General features: G+C 43.7%; 1 protein-coding gene across 1 annotated transcript in view; it reads right to left on the bottom strand.

Moving 5' to 3' along the window:
* Positions 1–1551: 1551 nt before the first annotated feature.
* The window catches only part of rimbp2b (RIMS binding protein 2b), a 183526-nt gene continuing 162801 nt past the window's right edge, over positions 1552–22276 (bottom strand). Inside the window, exons 14-27 of the mRNA XM_052478748.1 lie at positions 18735–18886; positions 17785–18438; positions 17091–17231; positions 16639–16791; positions 14066–14806; positions 12739–12859; positions 10560–10735; positions 9794–9962; positions 9520–9582; positions 9067–9170; positions 8474–8497; positions 7898–7969; positions 7541–7684; positions 1552–4875 (exon numbers count right to left, since the gene is read on the bottom strand). Coding sequence (XP_052334708.1) covers positions 4681–4875; positions 7541–7684; positions 7898–7969; positions 8474–8497; positions 9067–9170; positions 9520–9582; positions 9794–9962; positions 10560–10735; positions 12739–12859; positions 14066–14806; positions 16639–16791; positions 17091–17231; positions 17785–18438; positions 18735–18886 — 2909 coding nt within the window. The 3' untranslated portion in view covers positions 1552–4680. The remainder of the gene's footprint in view (positions 4876–7540; positions 7685–7897; positions 7970–8473; positions 8498–9066; positions 9171–9519; positions 9583–9793; positions 9963–10559; positions 10736–12738; positions 12860–14065; positions 14807–16638; positions 16792–17090; positions 17232–17784; positions 18439–18734; positions 18887–22276) is intronic.

Here is a 22276-nt window from a genome sequence, read left to right as displayed (position 1 = left end):
CTTGTATTAATTGTTTTTACTTTTAATTGGAAAATGAATACACTTATAAATGTAAACATACAACTTGTTTTCTCTTCTCCAAATTCAAACATTGGTAGTAGAATGGCCAGACTGAAGAGTTCAGTGACTTTCAACGTGGCACCGTCATAGAATGTCACCTTTCACCAAGTCAGTTCGTCAAATTTCTGCCCTGCTAGAGCAGCCCCGGTCAATTTTAAGTGCTGATAGTGTGAATTTGTCACGCCCTGGCCATAGAAAGGCTTTTATTCTCTATTTTGGTTAGGCCAGGGTGTGACTAGGGTGGCATTCTATGTTCATTTTCTATGTTTTGTATTTCTTTGTTGTTTGGCCGTGTGTTTCTCAATCAGAGGCAGCTGTCTATCATTGTCTCTGATTGAGAACCATACTTAGGTAGCTTTTTCCCACTGGGTTTTTGTGGGAAGTTGTTTTCTGTTTTTGTGTCTGCACCAGACAGAACTGTTTCGGTTATTCCTTTTGTAATTTTTGTATTTAGTGTTCAGTGAATAAAAGTATGGACACGTACCACGCTGCACCTTGGTCTTCTCCTTCCAACAGCCGTTACAGAAGTGGAAACATCTAGGAGCAACAACAGCTCAGCCACGAAATGATAGGCCACACAAGCTCACAGAACGGGACCGCCAAGTGCTGAAGTACAAAGTGTGTAAAAATCTGTCCTCGGTAGCAACACTCACTAACAAGTACCAAATTTCCTCTGGAAGCAACATCAGCACAATAATTGTTAGTCGGGAGTTTCAAACAATGGGTTTCCATGGCCGAGCAGCCGCACAGAAGATCAAGATCACCATGCACAATGCCAAGCATCAGCTGGAGTGGTGTAAAGCTTGCCGATATTGGACTCTAGGGCAGTGGAAAAGCGTTCTCTGGAGTGATGGCTCACTCTTCACCATCTGGCAGTCCGACAGACAAATCTGGGTTTGGCGGATGCCGGGAGAACGCTACCTGCCCCAATGCATAGTGCCAACTGTAAAGTTTGGCGGAGGAGGAATAATGGTCTGGAGCTGTTTTTCATGATTCGGGCTAGGCCCCTTCGTTCCAGTGAAGGGAAATCTTAAAGCTATCAAATAAATGACATTCTAGACAATTATGTGCTTCCAACTTTGGTAACAGTTTGAGGAAGGTCCTTTCCTCTTTCAGCATGACAATGCCCTCATGCACAAAGCAAGGCCTATACTGAAATGGTTTGTAGAGATCGGTGTGGAATAACTTGACTGGCCTGCACAAAGCACTGACCTCAACCACAATGAACACCAATGGAACACCAACTGCGAGCCAGGCCTTATCACACAAAATCAATGCCTGACCTCACTAATGCTCTTGTGGCTGAATGGAAGCAAGTCCCCACAGCAATGTTCCAACATCTAGTGGAAAGCCTTCCCAGAAGACTGGAGGGTATAGCAGCAAAGGGGGGACCAACTCCATATTAATGCCCATGATTTTGGAATGAGATGTTCCAACGAGCAGGTGTCCACATGCTTTTAGGCATGTAGTGTACAGGTTGGAACTGGTTCAGGGAACAAAACCAGAAAATAACAAAAGTTTTCAAGGAATAGAAACAGAACCAGGAACGAAAGTGATCCATAGTGTTCCGGAACAGAACCACTATTAGGAACCGGTTAATAACGTTACATTCAAGTCATTGTTTTCTATTCCCACTCAAACGTATGCTGTTGCACCATGGCATTTGGGAAATAAAACACGGCACAACCAGCATTACAAAATATCAAATTTGTTTTATAAAAAAAATTGCACATGCACACCCACACAATATTTTGTAACCCCCAATATAGGCTATTTCTTTTCATAAAGCTAGCACACAATTGCAGACTTTTAAAACATGGTTTTGAAGACACCATGGGGAAAGCTTTGCACAGTTTGATTATAAATTTTTATGTACAAAAAAGGCAGTCTGAAAATCAAGTATAAACATTTAAAAACAATTTACAAATGGACAAAGTACAAAAAGAGCAAGTCACTCAAACAATATGTATAGAAGCAATGACGGACAACTTATTATGGAAAAGATGTACATCTATTAACTGTAGATTGAAATGCCTATTTGGCTGAGAATTGTACAGAACGTTATACAGAATGCTTTTGATACATTCTTTTTTGGCAGTCTCAGTTCAAATCTCATGTAAGTAGTAGTTCAAAAACAAAACAGTGATGTAAATTGAATGGAAAAATGAAATGATTAACAAAATAGTGTAAGAGGTTCTTAACAGATGGAAAAAGGTTTCATTTCACATACAAAGTGGACCAGAAAACGACTGGATACTCATCATGGATAGTTTTGATAAATATAATACATTGGCTTTCAATTAATCATACATTCACTACTCTATGTGCTATTTGGGGGCTGACACAAATACAATACTTCTGGGCAAACAGAAAGAGCTCAGTTTCATAAATGAAATGGAGTTGGCTTCTGTGAACATGGAGTCAAATTAGTTGGAATTCTAGGGGTCATTATGGAGGTAGACTTGTCTTGTTGAAATCACAATTTCTATGTAACAAAAATAACTTAATATGACTTACATCCAATGAAGGTTATTCTATCAAACCTTGTGTCTGGGTTAGTCAAAAACAGCATTCTCCTACTGCATAATGCAAGTTTGGAGTGTACTCTACAATTTTGTTTTAAACAAAATGGTAACCAACTGCACATGAATTGACACCATGCGTTGTTGTTGCACAGGAGGAATGCTGATTTAAACTTAACCAACTGCACATGAATTGACACCATGCGTTGTTGTTGCACAGGAGGAATGCTGATTTAAACTTAACCAACTGCACATGAATTGACACCATGCGTTGTTGTTGCACAGGAGGAATGCTGATTTAAACTTATCCTGGAGACAGTTTTGATTGAACCGGCCTTCAATTGCATTTCCTTCTTGTCCATTGTCTTGTACACAAACCTATGTCAAAATGGGATTGTGAATGCAGAATGAACACATTGCAAGTACTGTATATAACATGAAGAACAAAATAAAAGTGCCTTGAATTTTTTGTGCCAAAATAGTGACAATGTACTGACAAAAAAAACATTAAATTACACCTTTACATTTTCACCACACTTCTTTCTTTTTTCTCTCTTTTTGTCATTTTAATGTGGACAGAACATGAAGAGTGTAAAGTTGGGCCTTCTGAAGTTTCAAACAAGCTAATAATGCTCAGGTCCTCCAGAAAACATGACACTCTTACAAGTAATAAAATGCACATCACGAGCTTTGATAAACATCTTTTGCAAAAATATTTCATGTTTAGAAGTATGTATTGCAAAGACATGAATGCATACAAGACATAAAAAAATCTCCACTGACTGGACACAAACAATTGTGCATTTATAAGGCAAATACATGGAGGTTGGTTTCAACTAGGCATTTCATGACCATTCAACTACTTGAAAAATAAAGAAACTGAATCTTGAAACCCTTTCCTATCTAATGTGCTTGTCCAGAGGTCTTTTGGTGTGTTTGAATAACTAATACTTTCTGTTAGGAATTGATACTTGCTTATCTGACTTCGGTCTTTCTGGAGATGTAGCATATTTTACCAGTGCACAGATCTTGACTTCAGGTGCTAGGTCGTGACAAGTCAAATGTGTACCTGGGCTTGAGTTGAACTGAGAACCAATCTGACAATTAGGTTTGTATGGAATATTCTGTATGGAGGTAAAGAAAACAAGGACATGCTTTTTACTACTAAAATTAATTTAGTAAATTTTTCTCAGTGTAGATTCTGTCATCAAATGCACCGACATAGCATGCACATGTGCCTTGCTAACATGTTCTGATAGAAAAGGCCATCAGTTAGCATGTGCTTCAAATGTTGGGTGGGAATGATCATTCTGGATGTGCTTTCAGGTAAAACATGCAAACCTCCCATACATTTCCCATACAAGGACCTCAGCTGCCTGGCCATAAAAATGCTCTTTTCCTTGCCTCATTTGGGTACTACAACATGAAGTGTATGGTTAGGAAGGGCCACTAGTAGTAGTCTCATCAAGTATGATGTTGACTGGCCATTCTGAGCTCTATCGTTTGATCTCAGCCCTAAAGAGACTGGTTTAAACACCTCATATTCTGGGGGACATTGTAGTCTTCAGTCAAACACACACCTATGTACTATTGGCCAATTCAAGATTTTATCCCATCGCATTGCAGTCCTGTGCTTCAGATAGCAAAATATACATGACCAGAGAGGTTGGCTTATGACATTAAATGTCAAACTATGAGGTCCCTGGCCTCATTCAAAATACACACTGCAATTAAAAAATAAATGGTTTCTAGTAGACAACAACAGATGTGTAAGAGTACAGCATCTGACTGGTTATTAAATGCCATCAAACTCTTTAACCACTGGATTTTTTCTTCTCACAGGACTGAACTTACAGTAATGGAAGTGTTTGAGATTTAGGGAACTATTCAATCCGCATCGAGGAAATTCAGCTTTTCAGCGTGATTGAAATTTAAAAGCAATGTACCCGCTTTAGTGGAGACTGCATTCATGGTAAACACTGCTCAATCGGAAATGACCTTTACATTTCTATCACGGAATCTGTACCGCTTCAGCACTACAGATTGAATAGAGCCATCTATGATGTGGTTGGTAATATACTTCAAGTATATGAAGGGGTTATTTTACAGCGCCAAGTCTTTTCAATAGTTTCTTCCCTTTGGAGAGCAGTCCCTTTTTCTTTTTGGAGGACAAGTCGCGGGGGCACCTGATGGGACTGCCAGGCCCCACGGTAGCAGGGCCAGTGCCGGGGATGTGTTGGTGCACTTTGGGGTAGGCAGCTCTTCTGGGCGGACTCGATTTTTCCAACGGAACCTAATGGAAGACCCGTAAGGGACAGTTCAGGGGGGGTTAAAAAGCCAGCCCTCTTGCACCCCAGTCACTACTCCCTTCCACTCAGTCCATTCTGTCTCAGCAGGGCCACCATACCTTTGGCTTCATCAGTCTATCTCCCTTATAGTGCAGCCCAGTTCAACTTGTCAATGCTCGGATGTCGTCTCTTTAGTGTACTGAGGTGCCCCCCCCGCCCCCCCCCCGCCATGTAGACACAGTCTGTCATCAAGCTGGTTTAAAAGATAAAGACTTCAATGCCAAAGAATATGTCCACATACTACTGCTCTCTTTACCAATAGCACTGAGATTCTCCAGAATGGCTATCAATGGCAAAGGCCATGCCTTTCACACAAAAACAAGAGATGCAATATTGTATTAACATTATGGGACAACATATGACAGCAGATTTTCTTTTTTAAATATAAAGGGCATTCATATACAATTAGGTTACAGTAAACATCTAATATCTACATATTCCTTAATTGTAATCATGAGCTAAAAGGCTTCTTTTCAATTGCACTTAGGAAAGATGTAACCTTAAGATTCCATTAACATGAAACTGTAGTCTCTATCCTTAAGATCCCATTAACATGAGACTGTAGTCTCTAGCACAGTAGTATATGGCTGTAGTATATAACTACATATTATACGTTAAAAATATGGTTAGAAAATCTAATTGATGCCACTTTCTATGAGAAAAACATGTTAATAGCTCTTTTTGCTATTTTGCATCATTCCTTATGTGAAAGAAAAAGTGCACCCCACTAACAACTTAACAAGGGCATTGTGGAGCGGACCACTATCTCGGGCATCTATGGGTAAAGAAATGCCAATTATAATTTGATCTGATTGATTGGATTGCCTGTCTGGCAGACATTTGATTACCATTGACTTGTTTCGACCAGTTTGATTAGATTAAGTGTGGCAGGGTGCACTGCTTCAAGGAGAGAGGAGGTTCTATCAGAATGTTAGCTATAGAGTCTGATTGAATGTTACCACTAGTACTACGGGGAGGCAACCTAGACGTGCAACAATGGCCTTTTAGCTTACCATGATTTACAGCAGGAGTCTTATCTTGAGAGACTGACATTGTAATGTACAACACCCAGAGAAACAACTGAAGATACCATGCTTCTTGTCTAATGCATTGGCTAGGGTGGTCGTCCTTAACTTGCTCAGTAGCTCAGTTGGTAGAGCATGGCATTGCAACACCAGGATAGTGGGTTTGATTCCCGGACCACACATACGAAAAATGTATGACACGCGTGACTAAGTTGCTTTGGATCAAAGAGTCTGCTAAATGGCATATATTATTTATAAGTTAACACAACAACCTGAATGCTTTTACAATAAACTCACGTCAAATTTTGCACGGACATCGCTGATAACTACTTTACTGAGGGAAAATGTACTTACTACGAGTGTGATATGTGGTTGTCTCAGCTAGCTATCTTAAGATGAATGCACTAATTGTAATTTGCTCTGGATAAGAGCATCTGCTAAATTACTAAAATGTAAACAAAAACGGTAAAATATGTCAACTCGGATCAAATGTGTCATCCTGGTGTGTTCCACAGTATTCTATCACTAATGTTCTGGTTAATTAAAAAAAAAGAGAAATATTTACATCCATTCAAAATGAATTAACTGAAACATAAACTGGTATAATAAAGGTCATAAAAAGTGTGTGTGTGTGTGTTGCATACCGGAAACTAAGGGGAACCCATGTCATCTGCATTAGAGGAGGGGAGCGTAACCTTGGTATCCTCAGTTGCTCACTTACGTGATGGAAACAGAGCCTCTAAGGTGTGAAATGAACACTCTTCTTCTGTTTTGCCAAGCGGGTGAGGAAAAGAAAAACGCAGTGATGGCATTTCAATAGTCTGCACTATGAGAAACTAGAACACCAGCCAAGAAACTTCAGATGAAACCTGCTGTTATTCAAACATTAACTTGCAATTATTTGTTAAACAAAGAATTATAGTCACATTATTTTACAGCTAGTATTATGATTACTTTCAAAATTATACTCTCAAAGAGCAACGTAACCCTCTTGATATCTTGCATGCTATTTTACAAGTAAGCAAATATACTAAAACAAGGCGTCGGAAGCCAATACAAAAGTCATACTGTACTAGACTTATTGTTCACTATAAAAAGGTTCAAGGGGAATTCATGCATCATAAAGAGAAAACATACGCTGCTACAGTCTAGATATTTCATCCTCCAGTACATCAAAACTATTTCCTCTATTAGAGCCTATTTTAGATGAAACACAGGTAATACCCCTAAAGCATGTATCGCAATGCTAAATGTGCATGTGCAAAAACATTTAAAGTTACAATTGTCTTTTATTGTTTCCGTTTATTCTCTTTGAGAACGCTATATGAACATGTCCACATTTTAAAATCCTTCACAGCAGTCAACATTAAAAAATAAAAAGGACCTCCGTCAAGTATTAATAGTTTCCGTTATATTTCTGAGACATCAACAACGTTTACAGCATAATGCTCCGATGTCTGACTTCCCATCGTACGTTCAGAAATTAAACACAAGCACAGACGGGACACTAAAGGAGTAAGGAGGTTAAGGGAACGGAAAGGAGCGAATGGATGACAGAGGGCTAGTACTGCGAGAGAGCATGTACCCTTTTGGTCTTTATCAGCGCTGCAGCGTCCTGCGGGTATCGAGAAGCTCTACATGGAGTGTCAGTGAGGAAAACCTCAACATCATCAGGCACTTCTTCTAGAAAGTTGGAGGGAACAAGACCTTTGTGTCCATTGAGCTCGCCCTGAGGGATCACAAACACACAGGGTGACTCGCAGAGAATGTACATCGGATTCCACAATATAGCGGACTAGACAAAAGGGATACAAAATGACAATTTGTAATTGTTTATCCTACGACGACTGTCATTTCCACTGGTGTTTATTTGCACAAAGCTGGTTGAAGACAATGTGCTCCTTAAATATCATTATGTGTAAGTCACAACTCACATACTTACATAATGAAACCCATCTTCATCAATTTCACCAAAAACTGTTATGACGTCACCAGCGCAGAATGTCAGCTCAGCCTGTCAAAACAGTGAGATGTTCGAGTTTGACCTGCTTTCTCTACAACAAAGCAGCTTGAATCTATTGAAGATTATCTCTACAACCCAACCACAATGGATATTGTTAGGGTTGAATTTGTGTGAAATGCTGTACTTCCTATTCCAATCACTGAGAAGCATTGCAAATCTAGAAGTGTCAATGAAGTCTTGGCAGACTGTTGCAACTATCAAATGCATCAAGTGTTGGATGGTTGAAAACAGGATTGCAACACAGACAATAGGCATACCACACTACTATCTACTACCCACTCCTACAGGTCTCTCCAAAACACACAAACCAAACATAGGAGACTGCTCAACACACAGACCAACCCGAGGAAGGATGCCAGTGCAGGCTATGAGTGAGGGGCTGTGTTCATGAGAGGGGTATAACTGTAGCCTAATCCACCATGTGAAGACCACCTCTTCTGAACACTCCACCAACAGTTACAGAGAAAACACAGAGCGGACGCTCCTCTCACTCACCTCATTCAGCCCGTCTCTCCCGTACTGTGTGGCCGTGCCAATAGAAAGGCGAGAGTGAGTGACACCAGGGGGAAGGGCCATAAGTACAACAGGAAAAGATTACGCTACTAATAAATGGGGACTAAATGAATGGTACAGACTGGGAGTAAATCTAGGGAGTAAGTATGGCTGGTGTATTTGTGCAATGTTGGCAAGGCAAGCAGGTAAGTGGTTAGTAACAGGGTAGAACTACATCTACACCTGACTCCATAACAGCAGGAATAGTCTTCAACAAGGATGGTCCTCCAAAAGCATCATACACACAGTACAGCATACAGTTGAATTATTCTGATGAGCTGTGAGACGTCTAATATAGGAAAAACTGAGGTGTGTATACAGGAAACACTGTGACCTGGACAAAATGTACTCCCGATCATATTCCTTTTTCTCAGTTTATAAAGAATGGACTGTCTATTTCTGTTTATAACATGTTATACAATCAAGGGCAGGGACAGAGGTATTGAGTCACATGCATCCTGATGGCATCTGGTCTGTAAATGGGGGTGGAGCCGTGGAGAAGAGGATATAAAGCTAGAGGTCTAGCAGTGCTGTACCTCCACATCCACGTTGGGGGAACTCTCCCTGGGGTCGTAGTCATACAGGGCCACCATTCTACGTGTGGACGAGGGGTGCTGACGCCCACTCCGCCTGTTCCTCTCTAGACAATCAATAAGAATGATAAGTAACACACTAGAAATACTCACCGTACTACTCAATTGTAAATTCCCACACTAAAATGACAGAATGTAATGCCTTATGATTAGGAATGAATGACTGTCTATTACCATGGGAAAGGCTGAATGAATGATTCCGTTTCAATGATACATGGTACATGATGGTGAAAGCCATAATGAACACCCCCACCACTTTACTGGAGACAAGCATGTTGGAGAGTGACAGAAAATACACATAATTCCCTACTCAAACACTCATAAGAAAAGTGAAGAAAGGGTGGAAGAAGAAACGTGTGAAGGTGAAGGAAGAGTGCATCTAAAGAGAACACAGACCTCGCTTGGATTTTCGGGACCTGCGGTTTATTGAGCGGCCATCTTTGAAGCGGTCGCAGTTCACTTCACAGGAAAGCAGAGATAGAAAAAAGAACGAGGGAAACGATTGTAGAGACAGAGAAATTAGAGTACCATCAGCAAAATACATAAGTGTAGAATAAGAAAGTTAGAGAAAGAAGAGAAGAGAAAGGGAAGAGACAATCAACTGCAAAGTAGAGAGCGAAAGAGTAGCAGAGAAAAAAAACGGAAAGTGGGAGTCCAGGTGCTGCACTACCTAATTTCTCTACGGGAGTGTTGAGTGGGAGGAAGCCCTGTTTGAGTAGCTGGTCCATCATCTCATCATCCTCAGTCTGGATCTCTGACACCATGTTACAGGGGATCAGACCTGGACGGTCACGGATCTCTGCCCTGTAAAAACCATCCGTGTCCTTATCCCCAAACACCTGACCAGCACAGAGAACAATGTTAGCAGGGGGGAGAGAAAGAGACTGCCACCACCATTACTGTTTTAATAGCAAATTCAAAGTGTAGAAGCAGAATTATATCAAATTCTGAGCCTGTCCATTTCAGTGAAATTTAATGACCATAATGCTGTAAGTCAGGGATCATCAACTTAGATTCAGCCATTTCTCTTCAGCAGATGGTTGGGGGGTCGGAACATAATAATTTGTAGACTGTTTGAATTGTAGACAAATTGAATGTAAGAAGCCCAAACAGATATATTTGACTGAAATATAATCATTTCAAACCTTGCTTTCTTTTGTATAAGATCACATATTATGCATGGGGATATGTGGGAACAGATTTCCTAAATTAGAATCACTTGGAGTTGATTCCCTGGTGTTTTTCCAGTCTTCTATGTAAAAAAATACATTTTTAAAAAACATTATAAATTATATTTGGGGGCCAAATAAAACCACACGAATTTGGCCCGTGGGCCGCCAGTTGGTGAACCCTGCTGTAAGTCATCACTAGGCCCTGTTGTTGTTAGTCTGAGTGAAGCAGATAGGACTAAAGCACTGTGTGGATCAGGGAAACACCTTGATGATCTGCCCCTCTTTGAAGGGCAGCTCCTCGTCAGCAGCATCAGGGTTCGGGGACATGGACAGAGGGTCGTAGTCAAACAGGGCCACAAATATACGTGCCAGGTCCTCTGGCTCTGACTCTTCGTAGTATTCTGGCGACCGGCGCCCGCGGCCCTGCCCGCCGTACCCATCTGAAACATAGGAGAGGGCACTGCTGCTACTGCCAGCCCTGCTACTGCCAGCCCAGGACAGGCTGGGGAGCAGAGTAGAGTGGAGGGTAGGGGGACGAGAAGATGTCACTTTGTCAGAGCTGATAGACAGGGGAGAGGGCCATGAAATGTATGTGTGAAAACAGCTTTAAAGGGGTTTGAAGAATGGTAATTCTACACTATTGTGTCCATTGCGAAGTTTATCATCCTCTCAAGGAGCACCTGGCTCAAGTTTTTGTTTTATAAGACACTAATTACAGAGCAAAATCTACAAATTTGAATTAAATGAGAATATGTTAGCAAGATACTTATTTTACAAAGTCGATGCTGTCTATAATTGACAGATAGCACAGATTGGCAGTTTTTTCCACACATCTCTGAATGCTGGTATGACAGACACTAAAACAACAAACAGAGTACCTTTATAACACTCACAGGTACAGTCAGACAGAGGTCAAGTAGGAGAGACGCCAGCACATGTCATGCCAAGCTATGGGATGCAGAGGTAACTAGATGACAATGCACAATAATGGAGGGAAACAGACTGACTGTTCATTGCTGTTTTACCGTCTCACAGAGCTCAACAGATGCATGCGTTCCACTCTTCAAAATGAGGAAGTATACTTCATTATCAATACAAGACGGGTAAAACCATGCTCACATTAGAAATAAAGTATTAAGGTAAAGGGCAAATTAACATTCCCTAGAGAAATTAGAACATCAAATGCCATAGCAGAAACCTGACTCTTCAGGAGCATATCAGGGACAGTGAGGGGGAAAGAATCCCCCTGATATTCAGTCACTCATGGATTTCCTGGCACGAACAAACCAAATGTTTCGATAGCACAATTCTGTGAACATTTCTGTTAAATGATGTTTTAATGATACAATACTAATGTTTGGTTTAGATCACAGCATTCATCACTGTGCAATGGAGTGATACCAACAAGACACCAGTCCACTTACACATCCAATGGTTTTCCTTCTCACTGGACTGTAAACATCATCATGCAAAATCACAGAGTCCACAGGGGGAGGCTATACGCCCTGGGAGGAGGGCCAGAGAGGAGCAGAGGGAGGGTGTAAAGAAGGAAGGAGGAGGTCTCAAAGGGAGGCCTGGAATTGAGGCTGCAGGCAGACATACAGGAAGGGGAGGGGACACTTATTATTCAGCTCCAGAAAAAGTGTACATCTGGTCTTCCCTGTCAGCCTAGTGTAAAATTCACACTCAAGCTTTAGACTACCATTCACCTCTAATATCAATTAGGGTTCTTAACACTGTCTTTTCTGTCACTTGCAAGTTTTATTAATTTTGTTCTAGAGAGAAGCTGGGCCACATACCATTATGATGCCATATCCTGTGCCGAGCTACACTGCCGTGATAGTAAACATTCTCCTTGCCAGGTGAGAGGTTCCCCTCACTCCCCTCACTGTTACTCTCCATCATGGTGATCTCTACAGACGATACCAATCAGATCACAGTGTTACTGTTAGGGACCCCCCACTGCTCTGGCCCACGGCTTGGCTGGACATGCTGCTGGGGGGGGTCAGGTGGTGGGATAAGGAAACAGGTTGTACTCTGGAGTTCTTCAACGTAAAACAGCAATGCTTTGCACTGTGTGAGATAGAGGGAAGGATTAAAGCGGGTGAGCCCTCTAGGATCACAGTATATAGAGGCTATAGTCCGACAACCACACATCTCTTCATTTTTTCTGTTAGAAGCACCAAGTAAACAGTAGCAGCCACTCCCCCGACCTGCTTATGCCAAGTCAGAAAGACCATAAAGAGGTATGAAGATGGACTGAACTCCAGGTGTAGGGGAACACCACTACAGAGAACTACATGGTTGTTTAAGGTCATATGTCTATGGGAGAGATGTTCAGCTCAGCTCACATGAGTAAGGCAACACATGGGGAAAATAAATACACAACAACAGTCCCTGCAGAGGAGGACGGGGCATCTCGTCATGTGGTGACCGCACTAACCAATGGAAGGAACCATCATGGTCCGTCGCTGTGGGGGGTTGCCACCGTGGACCGGCCTCCTCCCTGAATGGTCCAGCCGGTCGCCATGGGAGCATCCATGGGAGGGGGAGTTCCCTATAATCTTTAGAGGGAGAGAAAAGACAGCTTAGGTTCAAATAAACTGCCTTCCTCACAGAACGAACCAGCCATTCAAAAGGATCGCAAAACTATAAGAGCAAATGACGTCACTTCCATTTGTCCTTAAGGAGGCAAAATAAGAGTAATAAATAAACCCATAAAATAAAGAGAACAAACAAATAAATAAACCATCAACAGAACCAAAGTAAATCAACCCCAGACACCACAACAGGATCAGATGTTTAGCTAAAGACCATTTGTATTTTTTGTTCTGCTCATGTCTGTTCCTTGATGAGAAGAGGAAGTGAGCGAGTAGAGGAAAGAGAATAGAATGGAGAAAGGCATAGTTAGCTGAGCACAACCAGAATGGCTTCAGCCTGGGGCTCAAACCAGAGAGAGAGACTGAGGCCCAAAGGCTTCTCATCCAGTTAGCCATACAGGATATATGGGACAGAGATGGGGGCAGGGGAATCGAGCAACAAGCTGACCACTGCTGTGTGTGGTATGGGAGTAGGAGAGGACATTCTGCTGAATTTTTGGGGGGGAAAACATGAAGAGGGGAGTATTCATTGTCTGCCAAACACTAACATGATGCAGATGGACTGATGGCTAAATCAGCTAAAGGCTATGAGAGGCTACCCTCGATGTAATCCCACTAGGAATGGCTGGATTTGTCATAGCACTCCAGCCTTTACGAGCAATGAGAGCCAGGACATGCTGGAATTGAGATCCCCTGTGGAAGTTGGAGCAATCAGGGTAAAGTCAGAGGTGGGATAGGATGGACAAGATGTCTGTCAGAGCTGCTTATCAACCCCACTGGCATGTTGAGAGAGGAGGGCGGAGCAGAATAGGGATAGCGCATCCCCATGCAAACTATTACGGTTGAGCTGCCATTTTGTTTTAAAATGAATCTTTCTCCTCAGAGACATCAGACACAAAAAACTTTTTGAAATGGCCTTTAGGTAATCAAAAATGCTTCAATTAAAAACTCACTGAACGTTCTAAAAACGAGCAAACTACACACATGAAAAACTACAAATAAGAATCACCATGAACATGTACGAATAACTTGCCAGAATACTGCACAAAACCAAAATAAATCAAAGTAAAGGTGGGAGACCCATAGAGAGAAAAAACACCAAGAATAAAGGTATGGTTTTACTGCTTGCTGATGGAATATACAGCAGATAAGAGTCTGAGTCACACACACCAGCGGCTGGTCCGAGACCCTGTTGAGCCTGTTCACATAGCTGGCCCTAAGGTCCCTGTGATAGGCCCTGTCCAGTTCGTGGAGCCTGCCCTCGCTCAGGGCTCCGTGTCTGGGGCTTGGCTCCCGCGATGGCCCGTAGTGCACCTCCCTGTTCCTCAGGTCAGACAGGTGGCCCGTCTTAGGGCTGTCACAGTAGTCCTCATCCATGCTGCACTGCCGTGTCAGCTGCTTCTTCCTGCCTGCAGCCAGAGCCCTTCGTTCTACCGGCCCCTCACAGTGGATGTAGCGGATATGGCCCCTCATGGGGCTGCCGTGGGGGTAACCCCTGTACCCCAAAGAGCCCTCCTCCTCGCTGCCACAGTCCAGGCCACTGTCGGGACTCTTGGTGAGCCGGCGCAGGCTGCGCTCCTCGAAAGCGTAGGCATAGCGGGGAGAGGAGTGCTGACGCTGCAGCAGGCGGCGGTGGTTCTTGCTGGGGGAGAGGTGGTTGTGCTGATGGGGGTCCTGCTGGGAGATACGGGGGCCCCTTCGATGCATGCGGGGTGTACCAGGCCTGCCTCCGTCATCAAAGCGCAGGCGCTGATGATGATGACCCATCCCATTGACTCCGTCGGGCTCGTCCTCGGCCACCTCAGGGATGCTGTGGAGGCGTTTACGACGCAGGGACTTCTGTCTCACCACCTCCCTCTGTAGGTCCCAGCAGTCCCTCTCCTCTCCCAGGTCCTGACGCCTGTAATACTTCTGTATGACCAGAACGGTCCAGCCACAGAGCGGAGCGCAGAGTTGAGTGGTTTGGATTGGCATTTGAATGAGGAGTTTTGTTTAAATTTCAGGAGGTTCGTTTAGTTTTTGAAGGTGTTAGAACAGGCAGGAAACAACACAGTGTGTGAATAAAAAATAAAATGGGGAAAAAAGACAAAATAAGAACATAATTAGTTATTTGTGGCAGAATGGCCAGATGCAAGGCATGCAGTGTCATTCCGTGAGCTGGGGGAAATGGCATGCTCTGAACGGGAATCTGTGGGAGGAACCAAAGGCAGTGATAGACAGCCACACTGAGGATGGGTCTGGGAGAGGATTTCGGTAGCCAGGACAGATTCGTAAAGGGTGCAAAAAATCTGCCATATGAGAAATCCTCACAGAGAAATGAAACAGGTGACAAACTCACGAAACATATAAGTGAATGAACTAATGAAGAAAAGCCTTAAAACACATAGCACCAAGCACAGCCTGGGCTAGTGAATAAGAAATATATATACTAACCAAGAGGAATAAGGCAGCAAACTGAGCAAAGCACTTGCATAAGCAAAATAAGACATGTTAAAAGTATCTTAGTCTGTCCTAACATTTTCAGACATGACCCGAGGTCTGTTCTTATGACAGATTTAGATTTTCCAATAATGACTATTTGCAAAATCTCAGCTGTGCTTGCTTCTGCTTTTTGACCCTTATTGCATGCACTACTACACAGAACTCTACTCCATTTGAAGAACATAATACACAAATACATACAGGACATTCATTTGATGCACAGACATGAGACATACTGATGGATGACATGATGAGGTACTGTCATATGAAACATAGGCAGATTCAGTATGGGCATATTGATACGAGACCTAAAAACACTGTTCTGTTGAGTGCTGTACAGTATACAGGGTCGATTCATACACTGTAAGGCATCATATCTGGCTGATGTATCAACTGAAAGTCTACTCACAGCTGAAATATAAACATGTTTCTTTGGAAGCCTTTCATACATTGACACTGCAAATGAATACATCTGAACACGTTACTTTGTATTTATGATCCAACACAGTAGAAATGGCCTGTTTCACTACTAATAATGTCCCTCAGTAGATCTTGTTACACAATGACTGCTGGCTACACATCCACGTGTCCCTTCAACATATTCAATGGAGACAGGTACACACATCCACAAAGGTAACCATCTACACACCACAACAACAAAAAACTTGACCACAAAAGGTAGAACATGAGATGAACACAACCAAAAGTGAATTATTCCATTTAAGTAGCCTAAACTCACTTAAATGAGATTCCCCTATGCATTCGATGTACCATGACGACCCTTCTGGCTGATGGTACAGTACATTTTACAAGGTAAATGTTTGGCCACTGACATACTCTGTTAAAACACAGAGTATTAACAGAGTATTCATGAACAATAATGATGTGGACATTCTTAGACTGTACACTAAAATGCAATACACATTGAGACAAAACAACATTCCTTGTTTCGATCAATACCAAGCTCAGAAAGACAAGGCACATCGTGTTCACCTCTTCATACAGTACATGCTGGGTGTGTAGTACAGCCATTCACATGGGTAAGTTAAGACTTGGAAGATAAAGCTGATGCAGTGTTCTGTTCAGCTCAGACAAGGCTGGAGACCTCAGCAGGCAAAGCCCACAGCGGGCCTGCATGTAAAGCCTGACAGTGAGAGACAGGGCAGCCTGGGCCACGGTAGATGGGATGACCCACCCCCCCCCCCCGTACTCTCCTCTCCAGGTCAGACCCCCACCAGATGGGGTATGTGTGTGTGCTGTACCTTGAGAGTGTTGTGAGAGTTGATGCTGCGTCGACGGCCCTCCTCCAGCTGCATCTCAGAGTACAGGTCATCCTCGTCCTCCTCCATGATGTCAGACAGGTCGGAGCCGCGGCTGCTCTCTGTCTGGTACTCTTCACTGTGGCTGTAGTGGTGCTGGGAGAAAGGGGGGGGGGGGCAGCTTTAACATGGAGCTATAGGTTAAAGTAACACCTTATTTTAAAACTTATAAGGTCTTTATTCATTTTTCTTTGTCCCACATCACTTTCACAGAGTGATGCTGGGTGAGAAACAAACTGCCCACTGGGCACACACTGGTTGAATAAACATTGTTTCCACACCATTCCAATGAAATGACAATGAACCAACGTGGAATACACGTTGAATTGACGTCTGTGCCCAGTGGGTGTGTTATTCTGTATTTAACATGCGACAGGGTTGTTGTTTTGTATTACCCGTACATGTCTCCCTAGTTCAGAGCCTCTGAGGAACTCGTCCACAGAGGCCCCTCTCCTCCTGGTGTGGGGAGAGTCATAACCATCCTCCTCCTCATCGGAGTTTATGCTCCGCTCACTGAAGATGTTCCTCTTCTCAATCTGACACGTGGAAACAGAGACAAGAAAACCTTACATATAGCTGCAGGTCAGAGGAGGCTGGTTTGAGGAGCTATAGGAGGACGGGCTCATTGTAATGGCTGGAATGGGATAAATGGAACGTATCAAACACATCAAACATATGGAAACCACGTTCGACATTCCATTTATTCCATTCCAGCCATTACAATGAGCCCGTCCTCCTATAGCTCCTCCCACCAGCCTTCTCTATAGTGTTGACTCAGTAGTACCATGTGGTGTTGAGAGTCTCGAAGGCACTTGGCACACAAATCAAGCTCTGTTTGCGCTGTACATCATCATGCCATAGGTCAATCTGAATTATAAACTTGGTGGTTCGAGCCCTGAATGCTGATTGGCTGATAGCCGTATACCACAGGTATGACAAAACATGTATTTTTACTGCTCTAATTTACTGCTGCGGGTTGCGTTGTGACTAAGAACAGCCCTTATCCGTTGTATATTGGCTATATACCACACCCCCTTGGGCCTTATTACTTACGTATACTGTATGTATAGTGGCTCTGTGGCTGCTTACCCGGTTACTTTCAGCGAACACTCTCTGTGCAGCTTCCCTGGCCATGGCCTTGGCGATGGTGTTGGGGATGGGGGCTCCCTGAGGCTGGGGCAGGATCCTCTGAGGAGAGGGCGAACGGCGCCCCTGGAAGTGGGGCGGCTCCAGAGTGTGTCCACACATGGGAGGAGGGAGGGGCGAGAGGGAGCGTTCCCAGGGCGGGCCAGGCCGCAGGCCTACCTCATGCTCTTTGGTTTCTGACTCTCTGGCACTTACTAGTTTGGGCTTAGACATGGGGTAAGGCTGGTGTTGGGGGTGGGGGTGGGGGTGAGGGGGAGGGTGGCGCAGCGGCTGACCATGGGGCAAGGTGTAGGGCTGGGATTGAGGGTGGACCTGAGGTTGGGGGTGTGACAAGGGGTAGGTCTGGGGGTAGGGCGGGTGTGTTTGTGTGTGTGGCGGATGGTGCTGGGGCAAAGGATGGGGGTGTGCAGGGGGGCGATGGTGGGGTGAGTGATGGGGAGGCCCCAGGATACCTAGCGGTATGGTGGCCACGGGGGAGTCCTGAGACTCTCCTTCTGCTGATAACGTCCTGACAATGACCTCCCTGGCCTCCAGACACTGGATCCTGTTCAGCTCCACTGTCACATAGTCTGCCGTAGGGTACATCACCTCCGCTATCTGGACACACACAGGACAGGGACCACACACACATACACACCTCTTCAATACACATATCTTATGTAACAAACATAATATATTATTTCAGGCAAAATGGAGCCTGGTTACATCTGTTTGCAAATCACTGCATGACAAAAGCCCTGCAGGAACCATAGACTGAACATCCCTGTTTTATCCACCAGGTGGCGGTATAGTGTTACACACAACTCACAGCGTTGCTGGTTAGAGGTTACAACATTCACTCCCTTTCACAGGGTTGAACATGAGGTTCTGAAAAATACATCATTGAAACGCACCTTTTGTCCCTTTGTGCACACGGCATAGCCAATCACGTTGGCTCCGTTGGAGGTTCCAGTGGGGGTGAGGAGGGGGGGCTTCCATCGTACCTGCAGCACCCCAGGGTTCTGGCCCAACTGGACCTGCACCTCCTGGGGAGGGAAGGGAGGACCTAGGGAGGACAGCAGAAACACAGGTATGTAAGGATTTAGCACAATGCATTATAACACTACAAAAACAATACAATATCAGCTGATATGTCAGTATATTCCATTAAAGGAGAATAATGTCTTGACCTGATTCCATACAATGCCTGAGAGGCACTCAATAGTTCATGTTTAATTTGATTATTTAAGCAACGAAAGTGTGTAATGAGGAAATTAGGAAACAATATGATGTGTATTGTATGTACAGGTAATTGCCAACATAATGGAAACACGAGTAAATGAGGGATACAAAGCACTGTATATTTAATTAAAGCAGGTGCTTCCTCAAATAAAATCACATTTTATTGGTCACACACACATATTTAGCAGTTGTTGTTACGGGTGTAGCGAAATGCTTATGTTCCTAGCTCCAACTGTGCAGTAATATCTAACAATTCACAACAATACACACAAATCTCTAAGTAAAAGAATGGAATTAAGAAATATATAAATATTAGATTGAGCAATGTCGGGGTGGCATTGACTAAAATACAGTAGAATAAAATACAGTATATACATATGAGATGAGAAAAGCATTATGTAAACAAGCTGTTTTTCAGTCTCTCCGTCCCAGCTTTGATGCACCTGTATTGATCTCGCATTCTGGATGCTACCGGGGTGAACATCCTTGATGATCTTTTTGAACTTCCTGTGACATCGGGTGCTGTAGGTGTCCTGAGGGCAGCTAGTTTGCCCCTAGTGATGCGTTGGGCAGACCACACCATCCTCTAGATAGCCCAGCGGTTGAGGGCAGTGCAGTTGCCGTACCAGGCAGCCCGACAGGATGCTTTCAATTGTGCATCTGTAAAGGTTTGTGTGGGTTTTAGGGGCCAAGCCAAATTTCTTCAGCCTCCTGAGGTTGAAGAGGGGCTGTTGCGCCTTCTTCATCACACTGTCTGTGTGGGTGGACCATTTCAGATCGTCAGTGATGTGTACACTGAGGAACTTAAAGCTTTCCACCTTCTCCACTGCGGTCCCGTCGATGTGCATAGGGGCGTGCTACCTCTGCTGTTTCCTGAAATCCATGATCAGCTCCTTTGTTTTTTTGTTTTGTTGACGTTGAGTGAGAGGTTAATTTCCTGCCTCCACTCTCCCAGGGCTCTCACCTCCTCCCCGTAGGGTGTCTCGTCATTGTTGGTAATCAGGCCTACTACTGTTGTGTCTTCTGCAATCTTGATTATTGAATTAGAGGCGTGTGTGGCCACGCAGTCATGGGTGAACAGGGAGTACAGTACGGAGCTGAGAACACACCCTTGTGGGGTCCCAGTGTTGAGGATCACCGAAGTGGAGGTATTGTTTCCTACCTTCACCACCTGGGGACGGCCTGTCAGGAAGTCCAGAACCCAGTTGCACAGGGCAAGGTTCAGACCCAGGGCCCCAAGCTTAATGATGAGCTTAGAGGGAACTAAGGTGTTGAATGCTGAGCTATAGTCAATGAACAGCATTCTTACATAGGTATTCCTCTTGTCCAGATGGGATACCTTTATTTAACTAGGCATGTCAGTTAAGAACAAATTCTTATTTACAATGACGGCCTACCCCGGCCAAACCCAGACGACGCTGGGCCAATTGTGCACCGCCCTACGGATAGGGCAGGGTGCAGTGCAATGGCGATTGCATCGTCTGTAGATCTATTAGGGCGGTAAGCAAATTGAAGTGGGTCTAGGGTGTCAGGTAAGGTCGAAGTGATATGATCCTTAATTAGCCTCGCAAAGCTCTTCATGCTGAAAGAAGAGAGTGCTACGGGGCGATATACATTTAATTCAGTTACCTTTGCTTTCTTGGGTACAGGAACAATGGTGGACATCTTGAAGCAAGTGGGGACAGCAGACTGAGATAGGGAGAGATTGAATATGTCCATAAACACTCCAGCCAGCTGGTTTGTACATGCTCTGAGAACGCGGCTCGGGATGCAGTCTGGGCCAGCAGCCTTGTGAGGGTTAACATGCTTAAATGTCTTACTCACGTCAGCCACGGAGAAGGAGAGCCCACAGTCCTTGGTAGTGGGTTGCATCGGTGGCACTGTGTCATCCTCAAAGCAGGCAAAGAAGGTGTTTAGCTTGTCTGGAAGCAAGATGTCGGTGTCCACGACGTGGCTGGTTTTCCCTTTCTAGTCCGTCTGTGACCCTGCCACATACCTCTCGTGTCTGAGCCGTTGATTTGCGACTCCACTTTGTCACTGTACTGGCGTTTTAATTGTTTGACTGCCTTATAGAGGGAATAAATACACAGTTTGTATTCAGCTATATTCCCAGTCACCTTGCCATGGTTAAATGCAGTGGTTTGTGCTTTCAGTTTTGCGTGAATGATGCCATTTATCCATGGTTTCTCGTTTGGGTAGGTTTTAATAGACACAGTGGGTACAACATCCTCTATACACTTTCTGATGAACTCAGTCACCGTGTCAGTGTATTCGTCAATGTTATTCTCAGAGGCTACCCAGAACATATCCCAGTCCGCATGACCAAAACAATTTTGAAGCATGGATTCCGATTCGTCAGACCACCGTTGAATAGACCTGAGCACAGGTACTTTCTGTTTGAGTTTCTGCCTATAGGAAGGGAGAAGAAAAATGTCCTGATCAGATTTGCCGAAGGGAGGGCGGGGGAGGGGTAGGCATTTCGAAAGGTTGAGTAGCAGTGGTCCAATGTTTTCCCAGACCGAGTACTACAGTAAAATGTGTTAGTAGAACTTTGGTAGCGTTTTCCTCAAATTTGCTTTGTTAAAATCCCCGGCTACAATAAATGTGGCCTCAGGACGTGTGGTTTCCAGTTTGCATAAAGTCCAGTGTAGTTCTTTGAGGGTCGTTGTGGTATCGGCCTCTGGGGGAATATACATGACTGTGACTATAACCAAAGAGAATTATCTTGGGAGGTAATATGGCAATACAGAAATAACACAAAAACTGAAATACTGCAAAGTTGATTAGGAGCTAGAAGCAGCGCTGCCATATCTATTGGTGCCATCTTAGGAACGACACCTGTGTGGGTTGTTAGTTAAAAAAGCAATTAAAACCTCTTAAGCCCCTTTTTTTCAATTTTCGACTAAAATTACATACCCAAATCTAACTGCCTGTAGCTCAGGCCCTGAAGCAAGGATATGCATATTCTTGGTACTATTTGAAAGGAAACACGTTGAAGTTTGTGGAAATGTGAAAGGAATGTAGGAGAATATAACACAGTAGATCTGGTAAAATATCAAATAAATAATACAAAGAAAAAAAACAACCATTCTTTTGTATTTCTTTTGGACCATAATCTTTGAAATGCAAGAGAAAGGCCATAATGTATTATTCCAGATAAGGTGCAATTTAGATTTTGGCCACTAGACGGCAGCAGTGTGTGTGCAAAGTTTTA

This window comes from Oncorhynchus keta, chromosome 25 (assembly GCF_023373465.1).
Source record: "Oncorhynchus keta strain PuntledgeMale-10-30-2019 chromosome 25, Oket_V2, whole genome shotgun sequence".
Classification (NCBI taxonomy): Eukaryota; Metazoa; Chordata; class Actinopteri; order Salmoniformes; family Salmonidae; genus Oncorhynchus; species Oncorhynchus keta.
This window is presented reverse-complemented; position numbering and strand designations above follow the sequence as displayed.